The sequence below is a fragment of the Phoenix dactylifera genome, chromosome 7, assembly GCF_009389715.1.
Source record: "Phoenix dactylifera cultivar Barhee BC4 chromosome 7, palm_55x_up_171113_PBpolish2nd_filt_p, whole genome shotgun sequence".
Taxonomy (NCBI): Eukaryota; Viridiplantae; Streptophyta; class Magnoliopsida; order Arecales; family Arecaceae; genus Phoenix; species Phoenix dactylifera.
In genome coordinates this window covers 17166-39790 of record NC_052398.1, presented here as the reverse complement: position 1 = coordinate 39790, position 22625 = coordinate 17166, and the positions used below count along the sequence as shown (strand labels likewise).

Sequence of the window (22625 nt, the reverse complement as noted above, 5' to 3'; positions counted from 1 at the left end):
AAAAAGTAGAAATAAGTGGGTGACTAGGACAAAAGCAAAATAAATGTTGAAGTATACAGATTGATTGCAGTCTGAAACTGGACAACTACGGCAGAAATTGCAGAACTCAAGGGATGAACCTCAATCCTAGTCTGTTAATTAATAGAAAATGAATATGTGGTACATGTACATCTCATGGATACAGCATGCACATCCCACGGATATACATCGTGGTATTTCACCCAACCTTGATGATGGATGCTAATAAATTGAAACTACAACCTATTCATGCTACACCCCTTTTAAGCAAACTACTATACAATGTGGGTTCGAGCAACCAGTTCTCACTTTGCCCCTCTTCCTCTTTTTGCCTTGGCCACTGCTTTCCGCCTGCGGCCGCTAGTTCTGGGCTGAGTTTCAGTCAGCATCCGCTCAATTGTCTTCATCCTTGTACCATTCCGTGATTTGCCTGCTGCACTGTTGGAATCATGACCAGCAGAGACGTCAGTGGCAGTCTCGTTTTGAAGCTCGTGGGTTCCCTCAGAGATGCCTGCAGTAGCTGGCTCACCATTGGAGTTGGTACCACTGAGGTCTCCCTTGCTCAAGGTTCTGAGATCCGAATTGGCATTGGAGTCTGCAGGTGAACTGAGCAACAAAACCAATCTGTTGGAAAAGCAGAGTAGCAAAGTAACAAGGATGGCTGTCAAACAGGGTTTCTTCACTAAAGATTACCTAGTGGCAGAAAACTTATGCTTTGATCCATTTGCTTCAGTCTGTATCTGAGGATTCCCGTCTGGGGGTCCTGAACATGCTGAGTATGAAATAATATAAGGAAATTATAAGCAAAGACCTAGATTGTTCTATTTATCTTAATTGAAAGCCACACACACACACACACACACACAGCATATGGCGATAAAAGATACAGCAAGTAGACCAAGCATAATCCCCTGCCAAGTTCTGGCATCCGTGCAGCAAGCCGCTGACTGAACTGGCAGATGCAACGGCATTCTACCATGTCACCTGCTACTCCAAAATTATGCTCTCATTAATTTCATAAACATCTGCATAACCGTTTCCGACATGCCAGTATGCCATGATTCATTCTAAAAACTAGGATGCCTATTTGGAAATACTTATTCCAATTCCAAAAGAAAAACACAAAATTAACATCTTTTCTCTTCTAAAATAACAATGCAAGATACTTGGGAAAAATAATCAAAAGAATATGTCGGATAACTACACAAAGAAACCCACAAAACCCCCATTAAAGGTTCACTTATCTAAGACAAGTTAAAATTTAGCTTTTCAGCTAGCATCATTTTTCCAAACTGGAAGGAAGTATTGATATGACTCTTATATTAAGCTTATCAGTTTGAGTCCAGATTTTTTCTCTGTATAGAGTTAGAAGGAAGTCCTTTTAGTTAAGAGTTAGACTATAGGAATAGATTCTCTGTATCAACAGTCCCATGTTTCCTAATGCAAATGAAAGCATTGACCTAAATAGCTAGCTATGAAGCCTTATAAAAAGTTAAAGTGCTTCTGGACAGAGTTGTGTTTACTTCAACTTCACGAATTCTTTTCAATTCCCTCCTTTTTCGGGTAAATCAATCCCCTCTTTTTATTTCCTCTTCCTGCTATTTGTTTCTCTAGTCCTGTCATCTTAACAGCAACATTTGTTTGAATGATTGTATCAAGGCTCACTATACCGATGCATATTGCCCCAAACCAAATGTACCATACCATATCAATACCAAACCAAGACTCAAAATTTTATAACAAATTGAGGTTAGATGAAAGAGAGCAAGATTAGATGGCTGACATTAAGAGAGAGTAAATCAATTCAGTCTCTGAAAGTGACACGAAGATTCTTGCAATATTAGAACCCCCAATATGTCATCCTCCTGTAGCTAATCTATAAGCACTTAGGCACATGAAAAGAATCACCTTGAAGAAGCTGCCACAGTGAGCGTGCCAAGCAGCCAAATTTCGCATGATTCTCTTTATTTTGGACAGAATACCAAGGCATATGGTAAGTGGTTCTTTTCCGTATGATTTCTCATGTAATGCATACATGTGGAAGATATTTAATTGCTGGTTTTCTCTCAGAAACTTCAGCAACTGTGTAACTTAGATCCTTGGTATGAGTGCCAAGTATAACAGGTTTTCCCAAGTGTTCGATGACCTTCACAAAACCTAATCAAGGTCACTTTTTTAAAGTACCAAAAAATCACTTGTGTGCATGTGTAAATCGAATACAATACCAAGTTTACTTGTTAATGGTGCTTTTGTCAAATGCATTTGTGCTTCATTTTAACACAAAAGGATAAACATCATTGCAGGTGTTTGGACACTTTTAGGCTTTTATCGCTTGGTACTCGAATTGGTTGAAGAATGAAGTCTCATTTCTAGCATTACAATGTCCCTAAACCAAAACTCCAGAATTATGCACATGTTAATACACAGGATTGTTGTAAGCTCGCCATAATTGGTCTCTTTTCACGCCCAAGTGCCAACTGCCAGCACTCCAAAATATTAAAAAAAGGAAAAGAAAAGAAAATGAAGTGTCCTGTCCATGGTTTGAGACAAGATCAGAGTGAATGTTAAGCCAAAATCATCAAAGAATTTTAATTAAAAAAATCAAAGCAAATTAAAAAATATTAATTCATATGGAAACATTATGAAGATCAAGTTTCGTGGTAGTTCTGTAACTTAAACATAGTGAACGAGCCCATGCCATCAGATCACCGATGGTTTCTTTTCAATACCAAATAACTTTCAATGATAAGCCACTTCACCATTGGTTTCAATTCAATGCCTAAAAGATTTGAGTGGAAGCTCTCTCAAATGCTTTGCTATCACCTAATCTTCAGCTAGAGTTACTCACTCCCTAACTCTAAAAACCTTGTTTCCAAGTCCATCCAATTGTAACATGCAAACACTTTAAAAACCTTGATTTTATCTGACTAGTATTTTGCACGTGGCATGCACCAGCTTTGTCCAAGAGGAGATATGAGTAGAGATATGGAAACATAAGATAACCATCGAAGGCTTGTCTCAGATGGCTGTGACTAGTATTTTGTACTTGTGCGAGTTGGACTCTCGGATAGAACTTAAGAGGCAGAGTCATAACCTTTTTGACTATAAAACTCACCTTATGTGTGGACCATTCCAACAACATCCAGAATCTAGGCATTTAACATTATACATAGTAGATGTGACTCCAATGCCTATCACTCTAGACCACAAAATAGAGCTTGGGAGCAAGAATGACTAGTATAGAAGTGGTAATAAGAATTTTGAGGAAGCTAAAGACATGAAATAGGACAAGCTTTGCTGGTTATAGACAAGGTCAAACAATGACAGCATTAGCTTCACGCAAAAAATTATGTTTTGGTGAAATCCCATTTAGTACAAAAGATAATGATGCTTCTCAGCAGGACTGTTCTTACTTGCACTACCCAAACAATTTCATTGGAAGCATCGTGCATCGAACATCTTCGATTCGACAATTGAAGTATAGATAATGATCATCGTCATCCCAGAAAATGTCAACAAAGGACTCTTTGGAATGATTGAACAGTCTATTTAAGCTGGCCATCAAATTAAAGCATGACTTCAAGAATAATGGTTGCTAGCCATTGTGTAGATATATGTATGTCAATTCCTTGAATGACTCAATAGAGGAATGACTTCAGAAATAGAATAAGGCAACATGCTCAATAGAGGAATGAATTCAGAAATAGAATATACAACATGCTCAAGTTCTAGTGGTCCATCCAAAAGCACCTGACGGAACAGACAAAGTAAACGCATAGATAAGTGGCAATCAAGCACAAAGTACAAAGAAATAACAGGGGAATCACCATGGAATTTTGGGGGAACCTGCATATGATCATTTCTGAGCAACCACTAGCCAAGGTAACAGGTCATATACTACGAACACTGCCACTTAGAACTTATAAGATGCTCTACTTCTTAGTTAAGTGCCAGCATCTTAAAAAGATGATGTTTGGACAAATTACATGAGGTTATACTACTATCATGCCACTGAATGCCTGTCTGGACAACCAGTTTGCCACGTCTGCTTGTAACTCCCATGCCGTGTTTTTCAAATGGCTAAGGGATTGTAGTGGAAGAAGTTGGAGGACCAGTAAGTCCTTACTCATCCCACAAACCTGAGATACTTAGGGTACTGAAAACCACCTCAGTGGATGATTTTTGGTACCATTTGGGATCAGGGAATCCATGAACTCCTTGATTAGCCAATAGTACTTTTCCACTTCCCAGCACCTCCTCATCTCATGTGACTCCCGCCACTATGGAAGCAATCTCCAATTATACTAATTGATCATCCAAACAGGATTCAAGTATAAAAGGTCCCACAATATCAACTCCTAAAGATTCATGTCAGCAGCATCATTTTCTAACTTAGCATTAGCTCCGTGAATGTTGTGATATGTAAAGGTGGAAAAATAACAGCAAACTCAGATAATGCCAGATCAGTGTAAGAAAATTGTAATGTTCAACATACCGGCAATAGAATGTGTTTCTTGGAGACCTGGATCCAGATTCAGATGTGGATTATCATTGGCTTCTACTATCCCCAAAACCTTGGGAACCGTCTGTGTGCTGTAAATGTGATTATTGTCACGATTGTCCGCACCATCATCATTACTGCAGTTGAAGATAAAGAAATTTGGAAGTGTGAAAGAATAAACAGAAAATTTCAAGTTTAGCTCGCGGATGAACATAAAATGTTGACCTACTATCCCCAACTCAAGAATATGCACAGAATCTGAAGTTATTATATTAATGGACTAACTGCATTAAACATGTATTGCCTATCAAATCTCTATTATATAATGCAACCTCCTGCGTGCCTCCATCCACAAGTTCCATCTCTTGAGCCAACAGCCTGAGAAAATATTTATCAAACCTACTTCAAACAATCTTGATCAATGGGATCGCAACCATCCAACAAATGCTCGTTTTTGAACACACCACATGCATTGCACATGCCAAGATCTTGTCTACTTAGCAAAAGTAAAATCAACAATCAGGTTGCTCATGTCCCTTGTCTTTTTTATCAGGTTCTTCTCATCAACAAATCTTCAAGAATTCTGGTGGTCAACTGGAATGCTCTGATACCTTACTTTTCTCATAAGTTCATGTAGACTAGGGGAAAGAAGAGGTAGAAATTCAGACAGAAAAGGATAAAATATTGTAACAAAGCACAAAAACAAGACAGAAAACATACAAGATTCATTCTTTGCAACAAATTTTAAAACCATTGCCTATTTGATATTCAAAGAATAGGGTCAAAATGAATTTGATCCTACGGAGTTGTGTTTCTACAACAATCCAAAAGCAGCATAAAACAAGAGAACTCTCTAAATAAACTTCAGCCCTGGAAGAAAAAAGGAAAAAAAAAGGATGACCAATAAATAACTACTTCATAACCATAACCTCTTTAGACATTTTCCTTTTGGTAAGAAATTGGGAAGGGAGGGTACTCAAGAATAGATGGGTTGCAGAAAAAAATTGCTAGGCGTTTGGACTTCCTATTTATACATCCAATCTCAGCATTCTTATAACTAATATTCTCATTTCATGTTCATGTAGTCCATAATCCCGAACATTACAGCCCGAACAAAAGTGTTGGCTTTAATCCTATTATTAATAATCAAAAATTGACTTAAAGTTTTTCACCTGGAAGCATTCCAAAAGTTCATCATTTTATTAATTATTACTTAATTTCATAGAAAATATCAATATTCTAAATAAGTAGTATAAAGAACTGCAAGTTGTGCTCCCCTATTAAAGTGAAATGATAATCTTGAGTTGATGAGCATGAGCAGGCTGAATTTACATCTCCAGCAAAATTGGCTCTAAAGAGCCTTTGCAAAAAAAAAAAATGCTTGAAAGCTAATGGCACAAGTCATAGTGATATTAAAATGAGACCGGCAAAGGCCAGCAATCAACTAACTACCATTTGGATGCAATCTTCAAATCACATCCATCATCATTAGAAGGTTCGAGATCGACACCACCAATGTGACCCAAATATCATGGTTCATGAGATGACCAACACTAATGAAGACCAACAAGTGTAAATTAATTCATTAAATAAAACAACTGACAAATCCTTCAAGCTGCTTTACAACATTTTTTTTCTCAGTTGCATAGCAATTTATGAGGCTAACCCTTTTTCATATCTGAAATAGACATGAGATATGTTAGCAAACATATATAAAATATTAAAACAAAAAAAATGAATAAGTTCCCAACAGCTTGTACCTATATCCGAAATTTTATTTAAAAAAAATCAATTCCTTATTCACTTGACCGAAGTTTCCTGATGAAGCTCATAAAGCATATTCAAGGATCATTCCTTATACTTCCTCATTGCATATTTTCCAGATATGCCAAAAAACAGGAAATAAATGGACAAATGCCACTGCACCATAAATACAGACAGCAATCAATGTTCAATCTATTAGATGTCATATTCACTGATAAAGGCAAGCTGACCACCCCAATAAATAGATGCTGAAAGAGTATCCACACATATTCTTTGGGGGGCTTATTTTGGTTTTTTATACTGATTTGAATTGTTTGTGGAGTCTAAGGCCGATTTGGTATTTTGACTCTCAAGATCATGAGGGAAAAAGGAAAAAAGGCCCTACTCTTCTCATACTGTGTATGGGTAGCATTTATGTCAAGACACCATTGGAAATTTTGATTAAGATAATGGTTCGTGCATGAAATAACTAACCTTGGTGCTGCAGCCTTGATGCCTTCTGATGTCATGACTTTTGCTACAGATAAGGGGTCGCCTGAATTTAAAAATCATTCTATATTAATAAACAAAAGTAACTGATGCTTGGTATCGTGGAATCAAATTTTTGGAAAAGCTAAAAATCCAATAAAACTCCACATTAAGAAATTACCACCATGCTCCACTGATTTGGAAGCTGAAATAAGAGATTCACTGGGAACATCAATACTGTCATCTTGAACCTCATTTTGCGAAAGCTCTGTCCCATCCTCCTGACATAAAGAATGAACCAGTCAAACATTACAAAATATTGCCCTTATTGAACAAGATAAATAAAAAAGAAACTGAAGTTTAAACGAAATGCAATATAGCAGAACCAGTGTTGAGAATGTAGGTTACCTTATTTTCTTCTAAATTCAGAATATTATGATTAGAGGACTTAGGCTCACTCTCCATTACTGAGTTAACAGACCTCAACGGATTAGTATCTGGCAGTGAACTTTTATTGGTCGGTTGCACTGCATGAGGAGATTCTTCAGGCTCTGAAACTATATTGGTTGAAGACACATTGCCTGTTTCCCGGAGAGGGTTTACTTCACCAGCCTGTTGGTCAGTTAATTTGAAGGCTCCATTTGAACAAAGATATTCAGCATTCAACTCCACAGATAGTTTTGGAGATGCATTGAAAGCCTCTGTAGGTTCTAAAGAATTCGAATAATGGCCAGCTCCTAGAACTTCGCGATCTCGCTTGTCATCTCCAGATGGGATCTTAGAGGTTTCCTTCTCAAACAATCTTACAGATGAATCAGTTTGTTTAAACTTAGGAATCTCCCATATATCATCAGTTGACTTCAGACGAACTCTGCGAGTTTCATCAAGGGTGTCCGACAATCCAATAGAAAGAGAGCCCCTTTTTAAAACCTGCATACATGTTTGAGGCAGATTGGAGCATGACAAATCAGCATCATATAGGATGCATATGGAACCCATAATCTAAGTTAGAAACACTGTGTACTGGAAAAGACATTCAGACTGATATATGGGCCAGAAAAGACATCATATATTAATTCACATACCAGGAGACGAAGTGCAGCTTGCTGTTGATCTTGCTAAGACAAATTTAATAATATTAATTGTCATAGAAAAGACAAGATGTTCTTTAGCTATTAGACGGCCTGTAATTCAGCTCGAATTGGACTCATTTGAACAGTAAACAAGCCAAACACAAGCAAGAAATATAAACAAAATGAGTACGAGCAAGACCCCGTTTGCCTGTGTTCGGCTCAAACTAGCTCGAGGATACATACCATCATGCATATACATATGTACATAATATGTAAATATAACATTTAAAATATTTTATTAAAAATCTATTAGCTACAACAGCCTTTCAATCTCGATCTAGTGGTTGATTTAAATATTTGTTAATTTGGTCCAGCAGTCAGATTAAAATCCAATGGATGAAGACGGACCAAGCTTCCAAATCACAGGGAATCTACGAGGTAGTAGAGTCTTTAGTCTTTTATGAAAACCTAGATCAGTGCTCAAACCCCGTGTCTCGTTCTCCTGATCTCTCTTCCCTTTCTCCAGCAACCAACTTATCCTGTCATCTCCTCTCAATTGATCTCACCTCTCCACTCTCCTACACCCAAATCCTATCCTTACCTCCCCCCCTCCCCTCTCGACTTCTACTCACCCGTCTCTTGCTTTGTTTCATCTCCTTCCATAACTACACCCACAACCACTGCCAGCCTTCTGCAATTTACAGCAACATTTCTGACTGCACCTCCTACCCTTCATCTACACCAGCAGCAATGCTGGCAGCAACAACACCATCCGCTTTCCCTTCCCTTTGGCAGTGGCATCTTGGCACGATTCTCCATGCGCATCATCGCTTATTTCCAGGAAGTGACAGCTTAAACGAGCCCAACAAGCCAAACTTGAGCTAGCTTGATTTCTTACAAGCCAACCTCGTTAGGTAACTCCAGATTGTGATGAGCTTGAACCAAGTTACGAGTTAACATTGCAAATAACAGAGCCAAGCTTCAGATGAGCCAGCCTGCTCAAGCTCGGCTTATTTTTCACCGATCACTTTAACTGACTGCATCATTAATCTAGTTCACACTAGGGTTTAGGTTCAATCAGAACAATTTAACTTCAATACTCTCTAGTCCTTACTTGAGCCTGTAGTATGATATAAAACTCCTTATTTGCACTAAAGGTTTGGGTTTTATCCAAACTCATAGTAGCCCTTATTCTCCTTAACATCAGTTAGTCATGTTCACTCCATTTGCACTAACAAACTGAATTACCATATGCAGTGCACCGAATGGTGTGCCATACATGATAACAATTGTACAGTAACAAAAAAAGGAAATCACCTTTCATATTTTTCATAAATGACCTATAAAAAGTACCTTGGATGAGGACCAGGAATAATTTAAAGCCGCACAGGTGGGTTCATCCTTGTAAAGATGCATTCGACTAGGCGGTGGGGTCTTGAACCCAGTACTACTTAAGGATGGAGATTTCCATGGAGGCAAGGAACACATGTACGATTTAGCTAAATCTACAGGTGAGCTTGTCTCACTTTCAATGCCCTGCATAGAAAATTAGAAGTGAGATAAATTTGACACTCAAGAAACTCAACATAGATAACATGCAATTTTAAACAGAAAAAAAAAAGAAATAAACTTTACATAAGCATGAATACCCAATAATCACAAAAACCTTGAGAAAGTATACAGCATTTACACAATGTAATCTTACTAGGCAAACAGTTCTATGTTCAAATAGGTGGCCTCTTGTTCATATCACATGCCTTTTACAGATCTATAAGGACTCTAGTTACATCTGACAGAAGAAACCCTCCAACAAGAAGTCCAAAATCAAGCAGATACTGGGAGGAAAACTTATTCAAACAGACAGTAAATCCACCGACATAAAAAAAATTACAAACAGGGCAACAATGCTGTCAAGAATAGAGCTATTCAGAAATTTCTTTTCCATTGATGTTAAGAGATCCAACAAACCAAGTCAGAGTAAGGACAATACTATCTGGATAGACCAAAAAGGAAAAACATATTACACATGTAAGGAAACATACATCCCTATCAGAATAGAAAGAGAACGGTGATGCTGTGTTGGAAACAAGAAAGAGATTTTCGATATTCACAAACAGGGCAACAATGCTGTCAAGAATAGAGCTATTCAGAAATTTCTTCTCCATTGATGTTAAGAGATCCAACAAACCAAGTCAGAATAAGGGCAATACTATCTGGATAGACTAGAAAGGAAAAACATATTACACATGTAAGGAAACATACATCCCTATCAGAATAGAAAGGAAACGGTGATGCTGTGTTGGAAACAAGAAAGGGATTTTTGATATTTACTGGTGTAGTGTCTGTCTCCCAGTGACCAAATAGTCCCACAGGCACAACTGATTAAGCCAGTTTTCTGCCAACATGGAACTACAAATTATGAGGCAAAACATAGCAAACTTCTACCTTATATACGAACAGCCAATCATAAGGGAAAGATAAATTCCATAAACCAATTAACATATGTTGACTATTCCAATACCAGGAAAATATAACCTGAATCTGGCATAACTTTTGCCAATAACTTGTTCGCAATCAATTTACAACATATTTCCTAAATTTGTTGGGAAAACAGTCACTTCAATGACCAAGTCAATGTAATCTTTACAATTTTGACTTGTAAACCAGGTCAGAAAAAATCACACAGCCCAAACGATTCAAAAAGAATGCGATACACATCTCTGAACCTTCTAGAGTTATAGTAGAACTGCAAATTGCATAAAAAGCACAAACAGCTGCTCATCCATTCTAATGCCTGCCCAAAGAAGAATAACTTCAGCAGTTTGAGGAACATGCGAAATACATCACTTGCAATTCAGCTAAAAACCATTGTAGTAGCATGACCAAATGTTCTAGACATTGTTGGCTTTTTCTCCTTAATTTTATGCATTTGGTCCAAAGTTTTGAACAAATAAGATGGATATGGCAAAAATGAAAATGCCAGAAACCAGGAATAAGAAAAATCGCATATGATTATACTACGTGAAGCATAGGAGCGTCATGAAATGAGGACAAACTAAAGAAAACCAATTAAGAGATGATAGAAACATGTGCAACAAAGACTCCTTAAGAACTGCCGTTCTCTGGCCTTAGTGTGCCGTGCCAGTACTTTTTATTATCGATGAATGATCTGTGCTACCAAAGTCTCAGAAAATCATAGTAAAACGAGTCTCATTTTCAGAACATGGCAAGCCAAAAGAAAACCTGCATCTAATTGGCTCGAAAGCCGGCCCTTGTTCAACAGAGGTGAGAGGTATAAAAATCTATCTCAAAGGTCCCTAACAGAGGAAGGGACAACCTAAGCTAACATATATGTAAGTTATCAGGAAAAAAAAAAGTTGTAGTAAAACTAGCGATTGCCCTTCATGGTATGATTATGGTAATGATAAAATCTGTCCTTAAAAATAAGTCCTGTAATCTGATATGTAACTAAGCTTAAGACAAGGTCATTATTCGTAACAATCTTGGTTGTCTCAAAATTTTGCAGTACTGCAGCCAATTATAGAATGCCAAAAATTATAATGACGTTCAAAAGGATGTTAGACAACAGCACTATGTCTCTAGACTTTAAAATAGTAAGCATCAAGATGCACATTTTTTGTCAAGATACCATTTTGGGTTCCCATACGGAACGGAGATTGAAAATAAATTTTAAGAAAATAAATACGTAAACATTCAAGGAGAAAATGCATTGGTCTTGAGAAAAAAAGGGGGCAAGAAGCATATTTTTTGAGACAAATTTGAGAGGACCAGTTAGTCTCATAATTTAATAATCCTAGCAAAGAAAATATTTTGCTCCTAATAACATGGAAAGGTATACCAACAATGATCATTTTGCTGTTCCAGGGATTGATGAAAAAAATAGAAAAGACAAAACTAATGCACCACACCTTAATGAATGCAAAGACCTCTATCTACAGCTCTAGGATATTATGCACCTAAATGAAATTAGGTGGTAAAAGATCTAACGACAGCTTTTGGCAACCATTCTCAATTGACATCCATCAAGCTCTCATTTTTTCCATAAAAACCAGAAAGCCACATCAATATACTGATCTACAATTCATTAACTACTGTCCAATTGATGAGTCGTGAGAATTTTCCAAATTATACAATCTTTAGTTTTCACTTTTCAGCATATCAGATGTTGACATGTTGGGCACCCAAACCATAATTGGATCCAAGGTTTTTTGCCCCAGTATACAAATTTCCCAAGAAAAGCTTCTGCCAACTCCATGAGGAGACACTCTTTTAATAATTGGAGAGCTTGAAAACTAAAGCATACCATTATATTGCTACTGCAACACATGCTAACATTGAATCACATGGACTATGAAGACATCCAAAAAAGAAAAAGGCATCAATGAGAGTATCAAGTTGATTTACAATTAACTAGGAGAGTTGCTAAGGCTTAAAGATGGCATGACAGGAGGTACACATAATATGCATTGCAAAAAGATGAGGCTCACACACACATATGCATTGCAAAGATGAGGCTCACACACACACACACACACACACACACACACACACAGAGAGAGAGAGAGAGAGAGAGAGACTAACAACCAATAAGTTCTTTTTTCTCCCTTTTCCCTTGTTCTTGTTGAATATTAATTACATGATATTCCATCTACTTGATAAATAGTGCATATACCACTAAATGGCAAAGTCTATAGCTTATGATTGTTAACATTACATCCTTTTCCATGGCATAACACTAATGTATTATGACTTGATAAACATTCGACATGCTCATGGAAATGAGAAGCTTTCACAAAATTACATGAGCATCCTTTTGTCACACATGTTTGAGGAACCGGTCTAAGCTTTTCGTGATAATTAAAAGAATTGGTTCATATGGGTTTCACCCAAGTGGGGAGCCATCAAACTTCCCCAACCCATGTGACAGCCATTAAAAATCAAGAACTAACAATCCAAGTTCATATCGGTGAAGCACATTACATATTCAAATAAACAGAACAATTAATTCTTCTTAGATGGATCTTCAAACACACAAAAAAGAAAAGCAAATGGAGGAAAAAATAGAAAGCAATACTGACATATTGAAGCATATCGGTATTTAAAGTGCAAGGTCCACAATCAGGATCATGTTCTGAACTTGATGCCAGCCTTTTCTCCTCTAGCCATTTCCTGGCCTCCTTAATAGCTGTGTCACGAAGATCAGGTGTACATGCTTGGACAGCAGAAGACCAAGGAGAAAAGACATTCAGCTTACTAGCAGAATATTGAACCAATTCAGGCAGTTTCTTGCTTTGATTCAAGGATCGCCAAGCTCCGGAAAATGCAATAGCACTGCCAGTAGCCCTGTTTGAAGTTTCCTTCTGTGTTCCATCCTCAACAACTTCTGTAAATGGGGACTCTATAACTCGTGATTGTATTATTTCTGTAAGTCTTTTGCATTCATCCCTGGCAAGCAAATATGAAATTACAGCCAGAAATTTGTAACTTCAAATACAGAAGATATCATAGAGTATATTTACATGCTTCCAATATTTTTGTGAATCTTCTGCATATGCTATCTAAAATCAGATAGGATTCATCTTATAAATTTTTGATTTTCTGTACTCTTTTTATCCTCCCAAGTCACCAAGCATTGACTCCAAAGTTCAAACAGATCATATCAAAAAGATATGCAATGCAGCAAAATGACAGATTTATATCTTTTCACCATCTTCTGCACCTAATAGTTGCAAAAATTTCATTGAATATAAGCAAGACATTACCCACAAAATTAGAGAGAGGAGAGAAGGAGAAATTGATCCACAAAGCAATAACACTTGCAAAATATGTTATAAGGGGGGAAGAGGTACTTGACGGGCTTGCCAAATATTTTGCATTCCTAATTGGTCACGACATAACACTTTTTTTTGCAGCAAAGTGAAGAAGGAGCTAGCATGAATCTAAACCAGATAAAATTAGAAAAACGATCACATTCTAAACTACCTTGTGAAGGTCTCTTGCATAAGCAACTGCTCAATAACAAGCTTGGATTTGCTTCTTGAGACAACTGCTTGTGACCCCTTCATGCAATCCCTGATTGAATTTGGTCTATTTCCTCCCTAATCATTCATTAAAAAAAGGCTTTGATCAATATGCAAATTAAAAGAATCTCACAAGTTCATCTTACTAATAAGACAGTTTAGGAGTGTAGCCAGCAGTACTTGCTAACTTCATTTTGTCAAACTGTCTCACGCAATGATATTTGTAAATCACTAACTAAAAGTAACATACAGTGGTCTTCACAGCATAAGGTCCCCTTATTTTCAATTTGAATTCATGCAACAAGATCATACGGATCAATAAACAAATAAAAACGAACAAGATAAGACATAATGATACCAATAAAAAAAAATCATTATGTTACCTGATTTAATTCATGAAGATGTTTGGAAGAGGCAACAACATCTTCCTTGTGATCTGCACCAACAAATAAGATCGATCATTACCTGCTCCATAACAATTGAATTTAACTGACATTTTAACAAAATAACTTCATCTTACATAAATAAGTTACATATTCGACCATATGCGATGAAAAAAATCTATTAGGTCAGTTGAAGTGTTCAGGGCATCAAAGTTCAGGTCTGTTGCAACCTGTAAAGGAAATACAGAGAAACAGATGCTATCCCATTGCATATACTTAAGATTTCCCAATGAAACAGAAAGGGTGAACATTAGAAGGTTACAGCCTCATCACCTTTGAATCGGTAAAACTGTAAAACTGAGGACAAAGAGACAAGTAAATCTGATACCCTCTCTGCAGATTAGCAACATAACATAGGGTCAGCAGTCTCTCTCACATGCAAGTAGATGACTTGAAGATCTGAATTGTAATTTTTAGCTGCAGTCTTTAATGGAATATTACATGACTCAGAGAAATGTCGCCCTCTTGGAAGTCGAATGTGAAGATCGATGGCCAGGAGTATAATAACCCATCTATCTAGTTTCCAGTCGAGATCTCTTCCTCAGGGAGATAAAATGATGCAATGAAGGAGGTTACAACCATATGAGAAGGGGTGTCTACTTCCCAATACATAACTGAAGAATTGAAAACCAAATGCATATGTGATAACGAACAGCTGACAGTTCTGTGGGATCATGATCCTCACATCATGCGAGATTTAATATTGGAATTGATTTTTTTATTTGATATAACTCAGTTTTTTTAATAGTGAATAATCAACAAAATCCTGAACGTCCATCCTATAGGATGATAAGCATAGAACTTGATAGTCTCATTTAACTATTGGTTGAATGGATGGAAGACTGCTGGTGTATGGTTTTTAATGAAATAAAATATAGGTAAGGAAAAAAAAAACTCAAGAATTAATGGTGGATATTCAATTTCAGTTAAAATTATCTAAAGATTTAAATTCAATGATAAGTCCTCTTCATGGTAGTTTAAACCAAGTAACCCATCATGTGGCAATAATCCTAAGCTGTTAATGCAAAAATTAGATGTAATTAAGAAAGATATCTAGGGATTATGTAGTACTTTTTTTTAACGTTTGGTATTGTTTTTCTGTTGAGGGTCCTCTCTAGTCTCTATGATGGAGGCTTTGAAAAAAGAGCACAACAAATGAAACAAATCTGAAGATCATAGTATCAAAGCAGGCTGTTATAGAAGTAGAAGGTAGTCTGGGTTGTTATTTTTCTGTTTAGGTGTATTTTTGGAATTTTCATGTTGATTTTAGCTAGATAGTAATACTAGAAGAATGGAAAGATGGTTATTCTTTAGTCTTTATCACAAAAGTTATCATCTCCAGTAGGCATCCCAATTTAAGTCGCTTATCAAGGCATTTCAAGGTTTTTCTACTAGAATTTGAATTGTTAAGGATTGCATAAAGTATGGCATGCCAACTTAATCTGTATTTAGTAAATCTGTATTTAGTAAAATGTATGAATTAGAAGCATGTGGATGCACTTGACAGTTTTTTAAGTTTCAAAAGATTCTCTCTCTCACACACACACACAGAGACACATCATTGCTAGAGTTGGCAATACGAAGTAGACCTCATGTATTAAAAGGTACTTTGGGTTTTCTGTACCATTCCATTAGTTCCAAGTAGGGGGAAGCAATTGAATCTGAGTAATACTTTTGCAGAGCACATGAATTAGAAGCATGTAGATGAACTAGATTTGGTTTTGAAATAACTCCATGCCCACCAACCCATCCACCTGGTTCAGTTTCACAAGACTTGAAGAATAGCATACTTGAAACAGAAAAAAACCAGACCACCTCACTGAACCACCTGAGGCCATTGGTTCCAAACTTTAATCCCACCCCCACCCAACCTGTAACTAGAATTTTTTCTCATATTTCAGAATGCGTATCTAAATACTAAACAACCAGGTAACCTAAAAAACTATAGAGATTCTCATTCAAATCAACGTGCTTAATAGGGAGAGCGGACTATACCAGGAACAGCATGAAAGGTGGCAAAATCCAAATATAACTCTACAGGAAAATTCTCAAGTAGCCAAGTAAGCAAGTAAAGTATTTCCAGAACCATCAACTATGAAAGGCTCTAAAAAGCTGACACAGACCAAACAACCTCCTGTACATATAGCCTGCAACAGACCTAAATGGAAAATCCATTACAAAATTCGAAAAAAAAAATCAAGTATGCCCTTCTGTGGCAAATTTTCCACTATAAAGAAATTGATAAACAGAATATTCTAGAAAAATCGCCATATTTTGCAACAGATCTTTGATTCTTGTAATCTTTTCGCTCTCCTATTAGTAAAAAAAAATCAAGAAAAACAACCCCGTACACAAAAAAAAGTAAAGAAACACCGAAAAGAGACGCTAACTAAAAAATGGGAAATATATCTCTAAACAATATCAGGACCAAGAAATCAAACCAGGGGAAAAGACAAGTAACTCACCGGAGCCCAAACTAATTTCTTCGTCCGAAGAATAACCAGAAGACGAAGAAGATGAACTGTCATCAGAGCGAAATACAGTGGAGATCAGCTTCCCGGCGCCCGATATGAGGCCCTGAAACCACCTAGGGCTTCGAGATATGGCGGGGGACGCAGCAGAGGGAGATGGCGGCGGGTTCTCCGGGCGAGCGTAAGGGGAGGCCGGCGGCGGCCCTCGCCGGCCGCGGAGGATCTTCCCTCCCGATCCCCCCTCCCTCTGGCGGCGAGCCCTAAAGAGGGAGGCCATGGCGGCGGGAGGAGAAGGAGCTTCGGGCTGGGTTTTGACTTAGGGGCAGGGAGGGAGAGGAGGTCTGGTATTTTTCGGGGACCGGAATTTCGGGGTAAATGGATTAAGATTGGAGATGCGCCGCAGATCGAATGCACCGGTTTTTCTCGTAAGGATGCGGTTGTATCGGCGCTATTCGGCGCCACGTGAGCTTCACGCGATGGAAAGAAAATCCAGTGTTTTTTTTTTTTTTGCCACAGGAAAATCCAGTGTTCAAAACGTGCACCCAAAGAAACTGCGATGTGGGACCCACGAGATAAGTGACTACCACTGAGTGGTCACCGTGGGTCCCGCAGGTCAGGAATCGGACACGAGCTTGGGTGCCGCCGCGAGTACGGTGCATCAAGTCTTTTACCATTTGTCTAAAGTTCCGAAGTGGGTGGCTCTCAATCTGAAAGGAGGAAAGCAAACAAAAGATGAATTTCTGCCTGTCGGCTCACGCGGCTACCATGAGCTTTTAACACGTTGACGAGCGGACAGCAGCCAGGCACACCAAGATTCCCGAAACGCCATAGGAAATCGGTTAATAAACACCAAATTTTTTCCTTTACTTCTGAAAACAGTACCAACAACCGCAGAATGTGACTACGGATAACTTCGTGGCTCTTTCTTACTGCCAAATCATTGTACCAAAAGAATAAAAGCTCATCTATCAATCTGAACTGGAGAATAACAAGTCAGCCGTAGCTTTTATTCAACAGAATCCGTGACTGCATAATTAATTAGTGGAATACCTAAGTTATAAAGGATGTTACAAGATTAAATATCCATCCAAGATTCATTCGAGAGTGCAAGAATTCCATCCTGCTTCCAAATGGGAAAGATGATCCACTAATAATAGATAATAATAGACGCATTTGTATGTGCTTCTAAATTTATCATTAACCTAGATATAAGCAGAATAAACTTTGGGAGGACAAAGGGAGTGATTATATACATTTAGATGGATGCTTGTCGAGTTGTTTAGGCAATTTCAATGTTCGGCTGAGCAGGGTCATACAGGACAAGATAATACCAAGATGAGCAGTTAAATGTACCTTTCAATATATGGTGATTTCCTGATCCATGTTAATGTAATAACTGTATGCAGCCAACTGACAACCTGTGAAATGATGGGATTAGTTCAAACTATGCAACCATCCAAATCCACCGCTGCACGCCATATTATTTACAAATACAAACAAGTTATGATCAATTTATATCCTTCTGTGCTGCATAAATTGGAAAATAAAGGAGCAAAGCACCTGTCAAAACTCGCCACTAGTTCTGCACCATTGCTTGGTCACAAATAAATAATAGAAGGCAAATGATAACAAATAATTGGACAAGGAATGTCAGTTATAGCATGATCATACTACAATTAAATGATTCATATTCGAAAATGATCAGAGAGTTAGAAATTTTGAAGCAATATTACTTGAAAAATTAAGCATGGGTTTCAAAACATGGGCTGGTGATTGCTTTGCTGAAGTCTGGCTGGTTTTTAATAAAGAAGACAGGTCTGTCATGGGTGAAATCTATGGCATGTCCCCTTGGGCAGTGAATGGAATATCTAATCATGTTTTTCCATAAAAAAGAGGAGACATACAACATTTAGCTAATCCTGCATAGGTACGCAGAGCATCAGAGAAGTATGTGGAAATAAAGCAACCTGGTAGAATATGAAAAGGGAAACACTGAATCGAAGTATGGCCCACTTTGTTCAGTTGATTTTATATTAAGTTCGTCTACCAACCTAGAACATGTGAAAATATATGTATATACTTCCAGCAGTATGATATGACTTATGAATTCAGAAAGGAAGAAAAAGAACAAAAATATGATAGATATATCAATGGAATATATAAGACACTTGTCAATTTTGCTACTTATAAGGAACGCATTTTGGAGATGATCATCAGAAAAATCAATACATGCACGCAAGCATACACATGCACATACATGCATGCGCACACATACTGCACTTTCCAGTCCAGGTTTATGGACATCTTCGAAGGCTGCTCGCAGGTTTCATTAGACTAAACAGAATAACCAGGAAAATAGGTCTCACCATTTATCAACTTACCTTCTAGGTGTAATAGCAGGAGCTTGTTTGTCTTTAAAATCTTGTCAGGAACTTGACATCAAGTCAAAGGATTAAAATTGATGGATTCATTCGTACTTAAAGCCAGCCCCTGATGGGACAGTTTTTTTGTGAGTTAAGCATGTAAGAGAGCATATTCATATGGTTCAAGATTAAATAAAAACAGAAATTCAAGTGCAAGTTGGTTTAAAAGCACATTAACCATTACAAAATTTAAGGAAACAAAATATACGTTTAAATTGGTAACATAATTAAGAACCAAATCTTAATCTGATAGTTGTATAATTAACTCATAAACGAGTGGTTTTCTAATGAAAAATGACCGATTATAACTACGTTTTGGTCCCTTCCTTTTTTATCATTAAATTCTCGTTTGCACTAGAGGAATGCGCAAACAGCACATAAACTCATCATAAAGCATCGGAAAGAAGCTGGGAGATTATGCAACCTCTGGTTTGTAATTTTCTCGGGACATATAATGGTGCAGTACGAGTCTATTTTGCTGAATTTTGCATCTTTGTCACCCCCACATATTAAACATACCATTCAAGCATCACTATACCCATAACCCTTTTATAATCAAATCGTCAAAACATGCCTCCCAATATCCTATTACATAAGCATTTGAAGGGCATTTGACCTTCAAATACTGTTCTGAGAAAAGAAAATGTATAAATAAATACTAAGAGGAAAAAGGTGCATGAAACACTGGAACATGGATGGAACATGGATAGAACAAACCAAAAGCTAAAAGGATTCATCCGCTGGGTGCACATCAACAAAAGCACAGACAACTTAACTACACGATGCCGTAACTCACCATTTGTAGGAATGTTTCAGCTACATGCATCAAGAACTGCCTCTTCATATCAACTTAATTCAGCTGCATTCATATTGTTTCCTATATGTATAGAGCCAACCATTCCCTGCTCCTGAATAAAAAGAAAATCAGGGTCATTCCCCTTACTTTTAGATTGAATTGTCTCTGCAAGGCAATTCATTGTTCCATTAAATGATTAAAAATGTGGAGCAAATGGTATTTTTATACCAGAAATATTGCATGAGTATATTGTTTTATGGAACCTGGCATATTGACCATATGATGTCAAGAGAATATGCAATTAGCACCAGATATACGTTTACAAGTTCAAGTATTCAACAATATTCAGTAAAAGATGATGTTCAAAGGGTTTTGTGCACTAGGTACTCAGCAGCCAATCTCCTGCAAGAATAATATTTCTACTTCAGACATGACTGCACCTGTACACATGCAAGAGGATGAACAGCAGCAAATAATGAAAGGAAAGAAAAGAAGGCAAGCAATGAAGCAACCCATATGTCAAAAAATATTAGATGCCATATACCAACAATGCAGCGTAGTATATAGCATAAAAATTTCATGATTACATCAAGATACTGTTCAAGAAAAGGCTCCTCCAAAAGATGTCCATTAGCAAAACATTCATTCAATGCTGTGGTTACCATATGCCCCAATATCTCATTACTAAATATTGCGCATAGCACATCGACAAGCAACTTATGAAAGTCTGCCTCGATTTCAGAAAGCATCGTGATCCTCGAAACTATAATGCGCCACAACTAGCCCAACTACCATTTGCACAAACTTGTTGCATAGATTGTTCTTGTTGGAAACCTAGTCATGTTCATCAAGGGGTCGATAAGGGATCACAGGTGCCGAGCAGCAGGGCAAAAGAGGGAAGGCTCACTGTTGACAATTCAATGCAGGATTGTTCCCTTTTTCTTTTTCCGGGGGATGGGGATGTCCGGGTCAAGATCTCAAAAAACTTAGCGCAGATTAGCGGTGTCAAGGGGAAAACTTGCATTCTTGAAAAGATCTTTTACTACCGAATATATTAACTTCTTTCACGTCGGGCGACCAGTGACCCAGAGCTGTCAAAGCACACGGAATGACCAACGAGCATAATTTCCCCAGATTAAGGTAACTAACCTAAAACTACTCGCAAATAAAATTTTCATCACAAGAAGCAACACTTAATACCCTAGATCCACAAATAATCTGCACAAAAACCTCCATCAACCCAACGTACCTGCAACACAAGCCCCGAAAACTGATGAACCGTAACAACGAATGAACCACCGGCACGATCCCCTCCTCTTCCGTGTCAATACGGCTCCGATGACCCACTTCACGTCTTCACCCCCGGCAACACCTCCGGCATCGAGTCCACAAACAACTCACGCGCCTATTCAAAGGAAACCGCTTTAGACAGCTCACGAAACGCCGATTTCACGGCAAAGATAAGGTCTTCCGGGATCCAAATTCCAATTCACGGTGAGAGAATCCTCCCCGTCGGCGGAGGCTATGGCGGCGCAGCACAAGCAGAACTCCCTGATCCCCTCACGAAATCTCTCCTTCGAGTCCCCATCTCCGGTGAGGCGATCCGAGGTCGGGGCTTCTTGGGGGAGAAGGGATTCGAGGAGTAGTGATTTAATGGAGTGTGTGGCGCCCTCGGGGGGTTCTCATAACGGTTCGGAGAGCCTGGTGCATCAAGCAATGGAGCAAAAAGGCTGGGAGAAAGGGAGAAGAGGAGAGTGAGGGAGAGGGTAAGAGAGGAAAGAGGAGTTCTCGACGGAGATGGCCGTGGGAGAGGGGAGTTCTTGGGTTCTACGTTTCTTGCTCCGGCCATGACGCTGCCAGCCTTTACGCCTCTCCGCCCGTCGTCGGGTCGGTGATTTAAATGATGAACGCCTTGGCCAAATAGGGGCTACCTGGTAGCCGGTAGGAGGTCTCGTCACAAGAGTTGGGATGATTTGAAATTATTTCCATCGATTTTAATTATAGTATAAGGTAAAACCCAATCAGGCCAATGGAGAAGGACCGCGGTTGAATCTTTCGCGCGAAAGAAGCACGGCCTTTCTTTGCGCAAATCAACCGTTGGATTACGCAGTAGCCGCTTTGAGAGCTGTACGGGTGGATGGATGAAAGATCTCGGGATGCTTTCAGATGTGTGCAATGCTTGATCCAACGGCCGTCTCGCGAAAGAGGATCAATCATTCGTTAGTGCGGAAGATACAAACCGAACCCGTGGAAAGAAGTCATCGGCTTCGAGTGGCAGTATCCAAATTTTTGCGAGGATTCGAATTCCCAAATGGTGCATCCGTGCATGGTTGGTCTGCAACAAATCGCCTCCCTACCTCAAATGCTCATCAAGTTTGCTCGGCAAACTCTATTTTTACCATATTTAATTTAATTCCCATCTTTGAAAAAAAATAATATTGATACAATACATAATATATAATCAGATGATACACATAGTAAAATAATCATCCAACATACACGACAATGAAAGAGAACAAGCGGAGAGAAGCTCGATAAAGAAGAAGAAAAGATGCAGGCAGATGGCCTCTATTCACACATGCAAATTTTTTTAATTTAGTTTTTTGAAAGTTATGAAATCTATAGAC

The 22625-nt window shown here is 38.2% G+C and overlaps 1 protein-coding gene across 8 annotated transcripts; it reads right to left on the bottom strand.

The window, feature by feature from the left end:
* Positions 1–6: 6 nt before the first annotated feature.
* LOC103721530 (cell wall protein IFF6-like) lies at positions 7–21871 on the bottom strand. 8 transcript variants are annotated; one of them, XM_039127802.1, is made up of 14 exons: positions 21248–21871; positions 19999–20110; positions 19161–19269; positions 18133–18197; positions 14249–14301; positions 13828–13943; positions 12924–13290; positions 9178–9360; positions 7160–7681; positions 6933–7032; positions 6758–6818; positions 4514–4656; positions 712–790; positions 7–624 (listed from the first exon to the last, which is right to left on the bottom strand). In XM_039127802.1, exons 6-14 carry the CDS (start codon positions 13908–13910, stop codon positions 324–326), a joined length of 1839 nt encoding a protein of 612 aa, XP_038983730.1. In that variant the 5' UTR covers positions 13911–13943; positions 14249–14301; positions 18133–18197; positions 19161–19269; positions 19999–20110; positions 21248–21871; the 3' UTR covers positions 7–323. The 8 variants fall into 8 exon arrangements, with proteins under 8 accessions (XP_038983730.1, XP_008810017.1, XP_026665999.1 ...); XM_008811795.4 differs by lacking the exon at positions 19161–19269; XM_026810198.2 differs by lacking the exons at positions 18133–18197; positions 19161–19269; positions 19999–20110; positions 21248–21871 and adding exons at positions 906–1002; positions 16774–17439 and having other exon boundaries at positions 712–781.
* Positions 21872–22625: the final 754 nt, after the last annotated feature.